Source organism: Rhinopithecus bieti, unplaced genomic scaffold, assembly GCF_001698545.2.
Source record: "Rhinopithecus bieti isolate Rb0 unplaced genomic scaffold, ASM169854v2 scaffold_26131, whole genome shotgun sequence".
Classification (NCBI taxonomy): Eukaryota; Metazoa; Chordata; class Mammalia; order Primates; family Cercopithecidae; genus Rhinopithecus; species Rhinopithecus bieti.
The window spans coordinates 1,910,879-1,925,225 of NW_016812390.1; the positions used below are offsets into that span (position 1 = coordinate 1,910,879).

General features: G+C 44.1%; 1 protein-coding gene across 2 annotated transcripts in view; it reads left to right on the forward strand.

Annotated features, from left to right (window-relative positions):
- The window catches only part of XPC (XPC complex subunit, DNA damage recognition and repair factor), a 33,164-nt gene that overhangs the window by 14,443 nt on the left and 4,374 nt on the right, over positions 1-14,347 (forward strand). The window contains exons 8-12 of one of the 2 annotated variants that reach the window (XM_017896252.1): positions 3,574-3,738; positions 4,327-4,416; positions 5,229-6,110; positions 7,578-7,738; positions 11,233-11,314. In XM_017896252.1, the coding sequence (XP_017751741.1) occupies positions 3,574-3,738; positions 4,327-4,416; positions 5,229-6,110; positions 7,578-7,738; positions 11,233-11,314 (1,380 nt within the window). The remainder of the gene's footprint in view (positions 1-3,573; positions 3,739-4,326; positions 4,417-5,228; positions 6,111-7,577; positions 7,739-11,232; positions 11,315-14,347) is intronic. The other variant, XM_017896253.1, reaches the window with a different exon arrangement.

Here is a 14,347-nt window from a genome sequence, read left to right on the forward strand (position 1 = left end):
AATTATCTTGATTGAGTGCTGTAAGAAAGCAAAATAGATCCATCTGAGTCTAAGGCTGAATTCTTTCCACTTCATTATTCTGCCTCCCCCATGCCAGTCTGCAACTAAAGACACCGTGTCCACAGACTATTGCCAGTCTTTTTTTTTTTCTTTTTTCTTTTTTTGAGACAGAGTCTCTCTCTGCCACCTAGGCTGGAGTGCAGTGGTGCGATCTCAGCTCACTGCAACCTCCACCTCCCAGATTCAAGTGATTCTCATTCCTCAGCCTCCCAAGTAGCTGGGATTACAGGTTCGCACCACCATGCCTGACTGATTTTTGTATTTTTAGTAGAGATGGGGTTTCACCCTTCACCCTGTTGGCCAGGCTGGTAACTCATTAATATTTTAGTATTGTCCTTCCAGACTTGCTTCCTGTGTATTTGTGTACATATGTATTTGTTTTGTTTGCTTATTTGTTTAAGCAAAATGGGATCATATAGCTTTTAAACGGGGTACAATTCAGTGACCATTTAGTACATTTACAGTGTTGTGCAACTACCACCTCTATTTCCAAAATGTTTTTGTGACCCCCAAGGGAAACCCTGTATGTACCCATTAAATACCCCATTGTTACCCCCGTCCCCGCTCATGACAACCACCAATCTGTCTTGTGTCTCTGTGGATTTACCTATTCAGGATATTTAGTATAAAAGAAATTATACACTATGTGGCCTTTTGTGCCTGTCTTTTGCTTAGCATAATGTTTTCAAGATTCATGTGCATTTTAGCATATATCAGTATTTCATTAATATTTATGGCTGAATAAGATTCCATTACATGTATATATATTTTCTCTGTCCATTGGCGGACATTTCATTAGTTTCCACCTTGTGGCTGTTGTGAAGAGTGTTGTTAACAATGTCTGTACATATATTTATTTACACACCCTGTTTTCAGTTCCTTTGGGTATATACCTAAGATTGAAATTGCTAGGTCATATGTATATTCTATGTATAACTTTTGGAGATACCACCAAACTGTTTTCTACGGTTACTCTACCATTTTACATTCCCACCAGCAATGAACAAGAATTCCAAATCTTTGCCAACACTTGGTTATTTTCCAGTGTTTTGATTATAGCCATTATGATGGGTGTCAAGTGATGCCTCATTGTGGTTTTGATTGCATTTCTCCAATGACTGATGATGATGAGTGTCTTTTCATGGGCTTCTTGGTCATTTGTGTATCTTTTTTGAGGACATGTCTATTCAAGTATTTGCCTATTTTTTAATTATGTTGCCTTTTTGTTGATGATTTGTAAGAGCTCCTTATGTATTCTGGATATTAGTTACCTATCAAAATACATGCTTTGCACATAGTTTCTCCCATTCTGTAGGTTGTCTTTTTACTTTCTTGATGAAGTCCTTTGATACACAGAAGTTTTGAATTTTGACAAAGTCTAAGTTACCTATTTTTCTTTTGCTCTTTGTGCTTTTGGTGTCGTATCTAAGATTCCACTGTCAAATCCAAGGTCATAAAGATCGACCCCTGTGTTTTCTTGTAAGAGATTTATAGTTACTGCTCTTACATACATTGAATATTTGCACATATCAGGTAGGTGTTCAACATCATTCTTACGCATGTGGATAGCCATTTGTCCCAGCATTATTTGTTGAAGAGACGATTTTTTCAATGGGGCTTGGATGGTCGTGGCATCCTTTTCAAAAATCAACTGGCCATAAACGTATGGGTTAATTTCCAGCCTCTTAATTTTACGTTATTCTTATGCCAGCACAACAGTGTTTTGATTACTATAGCTTTGTAGTAAGTTTTGAAATCAGGAAGCCTCAGTGTAACTTGGTTCATTTACAGTATGCTTTGGTTATCTGGGGCCTCTTGCAATTCCATATGAATTTGATGATCTGTTTTTCCATTTCTGTGAAAAAGCTGTTGGAATTTTGATAGGGACTGCTCTGAATCTGTAGATTAATTTGTGTGCCATTACCATCTGGTTATTAGGTCTTCTAGTCTATAAGCATGGATGTCTCTCCTTTTATTTTTGTCTTTAATTTCTCAGCTGTATTTTGTAGTTTTCAGTGTACAGTGTTTCACCTCAGTTAAATTTTTTTCCTAGGTACTTTATTCTTCTTGATGCTGTTGGAAATAGCGTTGTTTTCTTAATTTCTCTTTTAGATTGTTCATTGCAAATGTATGGAAACACAACTGACTTTTTTGTGTTGTCTTGTACCCTGCAGCTTTGCTGAATTCATTTATTAACTCTACTAGCTTTCTTGTTCATTTATGTATGGGATCCCATGTGGTATCTATGAGTAGATCATTTTACTTCTTCCTGTCCAGTTTGCATGCCTTTTGTGTCTTTTTCTTGCCTAATTGCTCTGGCTAGGACTTCAAGTACAGTGTTGAATAATGGTCGTGACATCAGGCATCCTTCTTTTGTTCCTGATAATTCGGAAAGCTTTCAGTCTTTCACCATTAAGTATCATGCTGGCTCTGGGTTATGATGTTGACTCAGTTTCCTTCTATTCCTAGTGTTCTGAATGTTTTTTTTTTTCTCATGAAAGCCTGTGGGATTGTCTCAGATGCATTTTTCTGTGTCAGTTGAAATGGTCCTCTGGATTTTCTTTCCTTCATTCTTTTAATGTATATGTAATTGATTGATTTTCTTATGTTGAACCATCCTTGCATTCCTAGAATAAGTCCCACTTGGTCATGTTGTTCAATTTTGTTTGTTAGTATTTTATTCAGGATTTTTGCATCTATATTCATAAATTGGTTTATTTTCTTGTGATGTATTTGTCTGGCTTTGGCATCAGGGTAATGCTTGCCTCGTAGAATGAGTTAAAAAATGTTTCCTCTTCTAATGTTTGGAAGAGTTTGAGAAAGATTGAGGTAAATTCCTCTTCAAATGTTTGCTAGAATTCACCAGTGAGGTCATCTAGTCCTAGACTTTTCTTTGTTGGGAGGTTTTTGATTTCTGACTCGATTTGTTGTTACAGATCTGTTCAGATTTTCCATTACTTCTTGAGTCAGGTTTGGTCATGTGTATGTTTCTGGGATTTTGTCCATTTTCTCTACATTATCTGATTTGTAGGGATCATACAGTTCTGTAACCTGACTTTTTTCCTCAGCAATGTACATTGATAGATTTCTTATTAAAGGTGGTGACTGTGTATGCTTGGGTAGCACTAGACTATTTCCAGAGTCCTGTCAGCTACATTATCTTGTCTAACCTCTTTAGAGTCGTGTGAGGAAGCTGAGGCAGGGATTATTCTAGATGCAGAAATCCAGGCTTAGGGAAGTCACTCAGCTAGTGGTGAACACTTAGTTATCCAGACTTCTGGACCTGTGCTCCTGTGCCGTGCTGTACAATAAGAAACTGAGAAATTAATATTGGTACAATGCCGTCAGCTAAACTACAGACATTATTTGGATTTTCCAAGTTTTCCCATTGATAATCCTTTTTCTATTCCATGATACTGGTTTGTATTTAGTCATCATGTCTCTCCTCCAGTGTGTGACAGTGTTTTGATCTTTCCCTGTCTTTCATGACCTTGACACTTTGGAAATTTTTAGCCGCAGAAGAAACAAGGCAAAAGCAATCATTTATCTCACCATAACATGGCTCCTCACACCGGACTTTCTCCCGAGGCTGTGGCAGTAATCAAAGAGAGATGCTGGGACCTGGAGACCCGTGTAGGAAGGCCTTGCCCGAGTACATTATCACTGTTGCCGTTGAAGGTCAGGTCCCCTGAGGGGCTCCCAGACTTCCAAGTTAACAGTGTTCAGAGCTGCAGACTCAGTTAAAGATTCAATGTGGGGAAAAATGGAAAACAGGGAACAGACTTAGGTGATCTGATGATAATGATATTTTCTACTACTTCTTCCCAAAGTGGTATTTCATTTTATTATTTTAGTCACAAACACAACACATATTGACTACAGAACAATCAGAAAATAGGTAAGCAGAGAAAAAATCCTGTAAACACCCATAACCCAGTATATGGATGCTTTTTCAAATATACATGTATGTCTAAATTTATATTTACGTATTTTTTCTTATAAAATGTAATCACATCATACTTTTAAAGGAAAATTCTATTTTCCTTTAATATATGACGAGCATGTTCCTGTTCTTCTATGAAGATAAACCTCTGCATCATCATTTTTAACAGTGTCTGGAGTTTCCATTGCCCATCGCATACTGTTAGAAAGTCTGGCTGTTTCCAATTTTCCCTGTCTTGAACAAGCACCATAACAAACAACATTGAACTCATTACATCTTTAATTACTTTCTTAGGATAACTATGTTATTCCTTTTCATCATAGATATTCTTACTGATTCTCCGGGCTCTGCAGCTCTTGACCCGGCTGGTATTGTCTCTACAGCCAATTCCTCTGAAGTCAGCAGCAGCAAAGGTGAGGTGCTCAGGGCTGCCAGAGAAGAGAAGCAGTTGACAGGAAATTGTCACACTTAAAAAAATTGATCATTATTATATTTTTAAGAGCTAGTATTCATGGAGTGTGGGTTCTTTCGAGCCTTGCACGTACCCTGTGTTAGGGAAGACTTGGGCACATGAGTGGATATCTGGCAGCCTGAGCTTCATGTGTGCAGAGTGCTGCTTTTGTTTCTGTTGTGTAAATTGGGTGGAATGGTGCCTGTCCTCACTTGCTCCATGAAGTGCTGATGAGTGAAGCACTGAGTTTTGAGGTGCTCTGGGTTAGCTTCAAGAAGCTAAATGCTATACTCATTGGGGTATTGGCATTATCTGAAGCCTGATGGTCTAGAAGCTGATTTTCATAATATCTGTATTCTTAAAACTACAACTGTATTAAGTTCATACGTATTTGTTTGCAAAATGCATATGTCCAAGGTGGGTAGTAGTACTGCTGAGGAAACTGAAACTCGGAAGTTAAATAATTTACATAACCAATAAGAGTTAGAACTGGAATTCAAACCCATGTTTGACTGTTTCCAAATCCCATGTTCTTTTCTCTTTACCGTTAGGGTGAAAATAATTATACTGTGGCCTTATCTAAGATGCTACAGATTTTAGCCATACATGCATACAACCCTGAAGGATAGCTGGTTGATCACTGAGCTGGGGACATCTTGATGTATTGGTTCTCTAGCTAGTGAATTAACCCTATTGGATTACAGGATTTCTATCATATTATTAGCAAAAGAGGGAAAAAAAGAAAGCAAGGCAAAATTTCTTACTCTGTTTAAGGGAAAGAAACCTTCCAAGGAGAGACTGACTGCGGATCTGGAAGGCTGCTCAGAAACTTCCAGCCAAGTTCTAGAAAACCACACCAAGCCAAAGACCAGCAAAGGAACCAAACAAGAGGAAACCTTTGCTAAGGGCACCTGTAAGCCAAGTGCCAAAGGGAAGAGGAGCAAGGGAGGCAGAAAGAAACGGAGGAAGCTCTCCTCCAGCGAGGAAGACCAGGGCCCAGGTGACAAGCAGGAGAAGGCAACCCAGCGACGTCCGCATGGCCGGGAGCGGCGGGTGGCCTCCAGGGTGTCTTATAAAGAGGAGAGTGGGAGTGATGAAGCTGGCAGTGGCTCTGATTTTGAGCTCTCCAGTGGAGAAGCCTCTGATCCCTCTGATGAGGATTCCGAACCTAGCCCTCCAAAGCAGAGGAAGGCCCCCACTCCTCAGAGGACAAAGGCTGGGTCCAAGAGTGCCTCCAGGACCCAATGTGGGAGCCATCATAAGGATCCAAGTTTGCCAGCAGCATCCTCAAGCTCTTCGAGCAGTAAAAGAGGCAAGAAAATGTCCAGCGATGGTGAGAGGGCAGAAAAAAGGAGCATAGCTGGTGTAGACCAGTGGCTAGAGGTGTTCTGTGAGCAGGAGGAAAAGTGGATATGTGTGGACTGTGTGCACGGCGTGGTGGGCCAGCCTCTGACCTGTTACAGGTACGCCACCAAGCCCGTGACCTATGTGGTGGGCATTGACAGTGACGGCTGGGTCCGAGATGTCACACAGAGGTACGACCCAGCCTGGATGACAGTGACCCGCAAGTGCCGGGTTGATGCTGAGTGGTGGGCAGAGACCTTGAGACCATACCAGAGCCCATTTATGGACAGGGAGAAGAAAGAAGACTTGGAGGTAAGGCCTTGGCTGCCAGGGGCTCTAAGACCCAGTCAGGTTATTAAAATTATTCCTGTTTTTGAGCACCTTATATATGCCCAACACTATGTTGAGTGTGTTTAGTGGGTTGTCTCATTTAATTGTCACAGCAATATAAAGCTGGGGCAGTTGCTGCCTTAATTTTAGTGGTAAAAGTTGTGGAGATGAGAGGTGAACTGCCATGGTGTTTGAGCCCAGGTCTGTGTGGCTTTGGAGCCTGTATACTATTAGTTATTGCCCAGTTATAAATTTGGAGCTTTGGAATAATTTATGCAAGTAATGTAACTCAGACTGAGTGAAAGAAGGAATAGCCCATGGATAGATTCTCCCCCCTCCCCTATCATGCGTGCATGTAAAGATGCATGTGCAAACACCCCTCATACATAGAGCACTCACCTCCTGGGAAAGAGCGGTCTCGGAATGAGACAATATCTTCAGTCTATTGAGAAGGCAGACCGGGAGGCAGAGAATTCTAGAACATAACACAGCTATGTCACTTGATCCTAGAACCAGCACTTACACCAGGAAGTGTGCCCGAGCCGCCTGTGTGTACGGCAGTGGTGGTGTTGGGTGGAGCTTGCCATTTCTACACAGGAACATGCCCAGATTTGTCACAGGTTTATTTCCAGTCACTCAGGATAGGTAATTTGCAGATTTATTAATCATTTCCTATAGGAGTGCAGTGCATCCCACATTGAGTGTTTGCTCCAGGGGTGTTCTTGGTTCATTTTACTTAGTAATGACGGGTTAAGTGGAAATTATGCAGATGGTATTGTAACTAATGTACCTAAAGCTCAGTGGAAGCTGAACATGCAGCGTCCTCTCCTACTCTCAGCAACTCCACATTGCCAGTCCTTACTAGTCTGTTGGGGTTTTTGAAGAGATGCCAAGGGGCAAGCCTAAGAGAGCCTGGTGAACAGGGTGACTTAAAGCAGTGAATTGCCTACTGAGCAATGAGCAATCTTAGAGAAGGGCAGAGAGAACTCTGTCAGAGTGGACCAAGAGAAAAGTCGCAGGGTGAGAACCACTGCTCTCAATTTCCTGTGAGAGCAGGCAGATAAGCTCATGCTCTAGAAGAGGATTATCCCTTTGAGATAAGACCTTCTTACTGAAGACCACTGTGTGTTTTTCTTCCTTGCAGACCTTTAACAGAATAGGCGCTGATCTGCTGGGGCTGGGTTAGGCATCTAAGCATTCAAATAGGTTAGACAACTTTTTGAAGTTGCCACAAGCCATGGATTTATTTGATTCTTTTTAGCTTTTGATTCATCTGTGACCGACTTACTGGCCGGAGCTACAGATGTGATGTTACAAAAATCATTAGTGTTCATGAAACCTTGGATCCACCATCTGTTGTCAGAACAACTTAGTCTAAGGATCATCTCCCTCAAACTTCATTTCCTCTTCTAAATAACATGCTCAACTTTGTCTGTCTGGCCTTTGCAGTTTCAGGCAAAACACATGGACCAACCTTTGCCCACTGCCATTGGCTTATATAAGAACCATCCTCTGTATGCCCTGAAGCGGCATCTCCTGAAATATGAGGCCATCTATCCTGAGACAGCTGCCATCCTTGGGTATTGTCGTGGAGAAGCGGTCTACTCCAGGTGCGTGAGGCAGCCTGGTTGGCCTCAAGGGCTTCCTGGTGGTGTGGGATTAACAGCCTTCTTCCTGGGCAAAGGGTGCTGATGGGAGCTCATCTGACTTACCAGTGTTCTCGGGCTAAGCCAGTGTGTGTGTGCTGTGTGTGTATGATGTGTAGGAGAGAAGAAAATTTGAAAATTAAAACAGGGATTAAAACAATGACAGGGGAAAAACAGTTACAAATGAAAAGAAAATACAAAGTAGGAAAAATAAAATTTAAGATAGGGCAATATAAAACACGCCCCACAAATACAAGTTAAAAACACACAAAAGGAAGGAACAAAGGATTTGATTATGGAAGTTAAGAGTGGATTTTTTCATGGGTACAGAGCTGTGTTTGGCATGAAAAAGTTCTGGAAATGGATGGTGGTAATGGTTGTACAATGTTGTGAATGGACCTAATGCCACTGAACTGCACACTTAAAAATGGTTAAAATGGTGTATTTTATGTGACTGTATTTTATACCACAGTAAAAAGAAATAGCTAAAAGAGGAGTGGAATAAGAGCAAAAAATGAATAAAATATATATAAAATTAAAATTGAAAAATGTTAATATAATTTTGAGGTAAGAAAAAAATATAGGAATTTTGAGAAATGGGAATAAAAAGCAAGTAAAATAAGTGATTTTAAAAGACATGGGATGTACAAGACCAAGAAATAGGAGATGTTCTTAAATGAGAAAACAGGAAGGTACGGAAAAGAGAAAAAGGAAGCATAGGGAAACCCACATGAGAGTGGGTGATTTGAGTCCTCCCACTGGGGATGACTTCCTGCTTGTCAGCCCCCCGTGGGAGTCATACTGGACCCTCTCTTCAGGGCTCTGCCCTGTCTTGGAGCTTTTTGTTTGATGTCGAGGGGCACGCCGCCTTGGGCAGGGGCAGGGCTTTGTTGTTCTGGGACTTTAGCACCCAGCAGTCAAAGGCAGCAGGGGGCCTGGGCTGCCCTGATAGAGGCTTCCTCTTGTGGATATGTATAGTAGTTGGGAGAAAGACTGTTGGGAAGAGAATGCTGGCGTCGTCCAGGGGCACCATGTCAGTGATAGAAGGAAGCATTAGAGGTGCATATTTATTGATTTTTTTTAATTGTGGTAAAATATATGTAACATAAAATTTACCATCTCAACCTTTTTAAGTGTATACAGCCTACAGCATTAAGCACATTCACACTGTCATCCAGCCATCACCACCATCCGTCTCCAGATTTCTTTTCCTCTTCCCAAACCAAAACTCTGTCCCCGTCAAAAACTCCCCATTCCCCTTCTCCAGCCCTGCACCCACCATTCTCCTTTCTGTCTCTGAGTGTGCCTACTATAGGGACCCATGTAGGTGGAATCATGCAGTATTTATAGTCATATTGTGACTGGCTTATTTCCCTTAGCATAATGTCCTCAGGGTTCATCCATATTGTATGTAGCATGGGTCAGAATTTCCTTCCTTAGATTTTAGGCTGAAACTCCATCGTGTGGGCAGACCACATTTTGCTTGTGCCTTTGTCCATCAATGGGCACTTGGCTTGTCTCCACCGTTTGGCTGTTGTGAATTATGCTGCTGGGAACATGGGTGTGCAGATAACTTTTCAAGATTCTGCTTTCAGGTTTTTTTTGTTTTTGTTTTGTATATACCCAGTGCAATTACTAGGCCAGATAGTAATTCCCATCATTTTTTTAGGAACCACCTTACCATTTCCACAGCAGCTGCACCCATTTTACATTTTCACCAACAGTCCACGAAGTCTCCACTTTCTCCACATCCTCACTGACACTTGTTACTTTCTGTGTTTTGGTAATAGCCATTTTACCGAGTGTGAAAAGGTTAGAAGTTCACATTTATTCCAAGAGGACTGTGACCACTTCCCTGCTGTTTTCCTTAGGAAGGTGTCCAGATGCTGCCTGTCAACCCCTAAGACCCCCTTTTTACCCACTCCTGTCTGAAGACCACACCATTACATAATCACGCCTCTGGGCAGTCAAAGATGTTCCGCCCCCCAGTAGGAGCATGAGTGGAGCTTTGAGCTCTGGCAGGTTGATGCTACTGGCAAAAGCGCTGCTCTGGCACTCAGGCAATGTCCGGTCCTCCCAGCAACCATGTGTGGTAGAAAGGACAAGCTCACTGTCCCTAGTTGATAGGCGAGGACACAGGTGCTCCTTGACTTAGGATGAGATTGGATCTCCATAAACCTGTTGGAAGCTGAAAATAGGATATCCTAAGTTGAGAATGCATTTAATATACCTAACCTGCCCTAACTGGACCTCATGTAGGTGGAATCATACGGTATTTATGGCCATTTTGTGACTGGCTTATTTCACTTAGCATAAAATCCTCAAGGTTTACTCCTGTTGTATGTAGCATGGGTCATAGCTTAGCTGAGCCTCCCTTAAACGTGCTGAGAACACATTAGCCTCCAGTTGGGTACAGTTGTCTTAACACAAAGCCTATAATGAAGTATTGAATATCCATGTAATTTATTGAATACTGAAAATGAGAAAGAGAATGCTTGTATGGGTACTTGAGGTACAGTTTCTCCCGAGTGTATATTGCTTTTGCATCATCATAAAGTTGAAAAATCTTGAATCAAACCATTGGACGTTGGGCACTGTCTGTACTGAGGCTCAGGAAGGTAAAGTGACTTGTCTAGATGGCCCAGCCAGGAAGTGGCACAGGTAAGGTTCAACCTCCATCCATTATGCTGTGCTGAAATTCAGCCTCAGATTCCCCTGTGGGTAAGGGCCTGAACCTGCACTAGGAGGAAATGGGGTGTCCTTGCTCACTGGAGCCGCTCCCTGGACAGAGTGAAGGGGTGCAAACTAACTAGATGGGTGTGCCTTATTAAAGATGGCTTGGCAAGTTAGGGGTTGAGCCTCATTGGAAAGTAGACTTGCACGGCTTTGGTGAGCTCTTAGCTCTGGAGGAAGAGTGAAGCCAGAGGATCTTTGCCTGCAGGGATCATTTGACTGTTCTATGTGCATGTGTCTTGATTCTGTGATAGCTTATTAGCTTATTATAGTTGGTTTCTCTGCAGCCTTCCTTTGGGTTCACTGTCCCCTCCTCTGGACACTTCCCCCCACATGGTGTTAACAGCAGATCAGAGCCTCAGCAGGTGCTTGCTTGGTGGTGGTAGTAAACGTGAGTAACTGCCTGCACACGGCGGCCTTTACCCCATCCTGATAGGCTGCAGCTGGAGCTCTCACAGGCTCTGGACACCAGAGGAGAGGAAAACCTATGAAGGGGAGGAGTGGTGGAGGCAAGGCACGAAGGCTGCAGAGTAACTCCGTGCAGATTAGGGTTTGTAAGTGGACACATCCCCCAAAAGACAGGTAGTCCACATTCAAGGCTGTTTGGCTAGCACAGCTCCTTTGGGCCCCCTAGGAGCCTGGCCTGCTTCAGGGTGGCAGAACCTGAGGACGGAGCCTGCAGGGCCCCTCTGAGTTTGCCTTTGTGTCCTGTGTTGTTTCTGCAGGGATTGTGTGCACACTCTGCATTCCAGGGACACGTGGCTGAAGAAAGCAAGAGTGGTGAGGCTTGGAGAAGTACCCTACAAGGTAACTGGAGCTGGGCGGTCCCAGCAGGGAGTGGTGACGCAGGACTGTAGCTGAGTGGGAGAGCCAGAGACAGAGAAGTGATGATGAGGAGCCTCCCAGTCCTGCCCAGGATCCTGATCAGAAATGTCTCACTTTCTCAGCTTGAGCAGGATTCAAGGAGGAGAGAAACATTTAAATTATCTTATTAATAAGACATTTGTAAGAAATTGATCTTCCAAAACAGAAAAGAAATCTAGGCCAAATAGTAGGCCTCAGACTCCTGTTGTGAGTTCAAAGGTTCTACAGGTTGGAATTGAGTTACTGGATGGTCCTGGGAGGTCAAAGCCCTGCTTTATAGCAGCACGTTGTCCAGTCAGATTACCCTTCTGTTTAGCAGTTCTCCGAGCATTTTGCATGTGTCTGTTCTCTGTTGTCTCAAAAGCCATAGGAATTGGCATTATGATGCCCATTTTACAGATGAGAAAACTGAAGCTCAGGGCAAGTGACTTGTCCAAGTCCCCACAGTTAGAAAAATGGCAGAGCAGAGCCCAGGTGAGAATCCCAGGGTCTGCCTTGAAGCCAGTGCTCCTTTCACACCGTGCTGTGGTATTGTTAGGCTGGTTGCTCTTGAGGAACACGAACCGAACGAGGTCCCACGGAGACTATTCACAGGACACACAGCTCAGTACGACCAGCAGAGTAAAGTGGCCGATCACAGAGACCATTTACTTCTCATCAGACCCCAGGAGTCCTTTGGGGTTGCAAGACTCTGGGAAGCTGGGTGGGGAGTGGAGGGGCCTCCGCTTAGTGGGAAGGGCTGCAGGTGCTGGTCGCCGTCACTGCCAGCAACAGGCTGGAGTGTGTGATGCCCCTTGCCCGGGCCTGCAGGGCTGCTGAGGATTTTCTCTGCACCATCGCACCTGTCTTTCATGCTGGAACCAGCATAGCACTGTCCAGTTGAAATGTAACATGAGCCACACATTTAAATTTTTTAGTAGCTACATTAAAAACCAAAAACAGTTGGAATTTTAACATTAAAATATATCCAGATATATCTAAAATACTATTTCAGCAGTAAGAAATATTTTAAAGTGTTGAGATACTTAAATCCATTTTGTTCCTAAGTCTCTTTAATCCTTTGTGTTTTTGACTTTCTAAATCCATTTTGTTCCTAAGTCTCTCTAATCCTTTGTGTTTTGACTTTCTGTACCTCAGTTCAGACCAGCCACATTTCAGGTGTGCAGTGGCCACATGTGACTGGTGGCTGTCATGGTAGCACAGTTCTGGAATAATCCCAAATCTCTCAAATTCACCCCTTGTTCTGATCCCCACCAACCCAACTCCTGCCTCAGTATCTTTTGCTTGGGCAACAGCCACAGCCTCCATCCCAGCCTGAATCCATTCCCCTGTCAGTCACTAGGCTCTTTCTGTGCATTCCAGCCATCCTTGCCCACCCTGGCCAGCGCCTTTAGTCTGAGTCCTGCACCCTCTCCATGGTGCAAAGTGATGTTCTGGTGCTTATCGCCTCTGCATTCCAAAGGACTTCAGAGGCCCCAGGTCCTAGTGTTCTCCCACCTCTGTGTACTTTGGGGTCCAGCCCTGTTCTCTTGGGCAACTCCTTGCCCCTTTAAGCCTTTGCTCAGGCAGGACCTGTTCTGAGCAGCCTTTTTGCCTCCACTGTCCTCAGGGCTGGGCAAGGGCTTTCCTCTGAGCTCCCGTTCCACCCTGTACTCTTCACACTGAGTTGTAGCTGTGTCTCTTCCCCTGAAGGAGCCTGAGCTCCTAAGAGAAAAGACTGTCCCCGCTCTGTCCCTCCTTCATGACTGGGTCATGGCCTGGTCTCCAAGGGATCCCAGTGGAATTTTACTGAACAGTGCTGGGTGAATGGCTTCTCAGAAAGGGATGGTTGTCAGAACTCAGAGTCCCTCAGTCCCTGAAGCGGTGACAGAGAGGGTGCACCCAGAGACAGTGGCAGGAACGGACATGAGAGCTCACAGGCCACCCCCAACCTGGGGAATGTTTTTTCACATTTTTAAAGGGTTATAAGAATGAGAAGAATAGGCCGGGTGCGGTGGCTCACGCCTGTAATCCCAGCACTTTGGGAGGCCGAGGCGGGTGGATCACAAGGTCAGGAGATCGAGACCATCCTGGCTAACACAGTGAAACCTTGTCTCTACTAAAAATACAAAGAATAAGCCAGGCGTGGTGGCGGGCGCCTGTAGTCCCAGCTACTGGGGAGGCTGGGGCAGGAGAATGGTGGGAACCCAGGAGGCGGAGCTTGCAGTGAGCTCAGATCGCACCACTGCACTCCAGCTTGGGTGACAGAGCGAGACTCCATCTCAAAAAAAAATATTAATAATAATAAGAAGAAGAAGAAGAAGAAGAAAGAATATGTGATGGAGGCCACGCATGACCCTTTACAGAACAAGCTTGTGGGCCCCTGCACTAGAGGAAGTCTGTACGCCCAGGCCCAGGGGCCAGCCCTCAGCTGTGTGCCCATGCCTGCCTCCTCTAAGAGTTACGTGACTCTGTCCTTGCCGGTCCTGTGCCCCTCTCACCACGTCACTCCCCAGGGAAGATCTTGGCCTTGGCCACTGCACGCTGTTCGGGAGCACACTGGGGGTCCTGAACTGTCAGTGCTTTCCAGGGCATGTGAGCAGACATAGGTTATATGTTGAGACATAGGCTCCACTGATGGCCAGTTACCTGAATTGTAAATCCTGGTTCTTGTCACTTACCAGCCATCGGCTGTTAAGACCTACCTTGTGGGTTTGTTGAAAAAAGTAAGTAAGTTAATAACATATAAAGCACTGAAGATAGGCTGGGCGCAGTGGTTCATGCTGTAATTCCAGCACTTTGGGAGGCCAAGGCAGGTGGATCATTTGAGGTCAGAAGTTTGAGACCAGCCAGGTCAACATGGTGACACCCCATCTCTACCAAAAATATAAAAATCAGCTGGGCATGGTGGCAGGTGCCTGTAGTCCCAGCTACTCAGGAGACAGGCATGAGAATCACTTGAATCCGGGAGGTGGAGGTTGCAGTGAGGTGAGATCA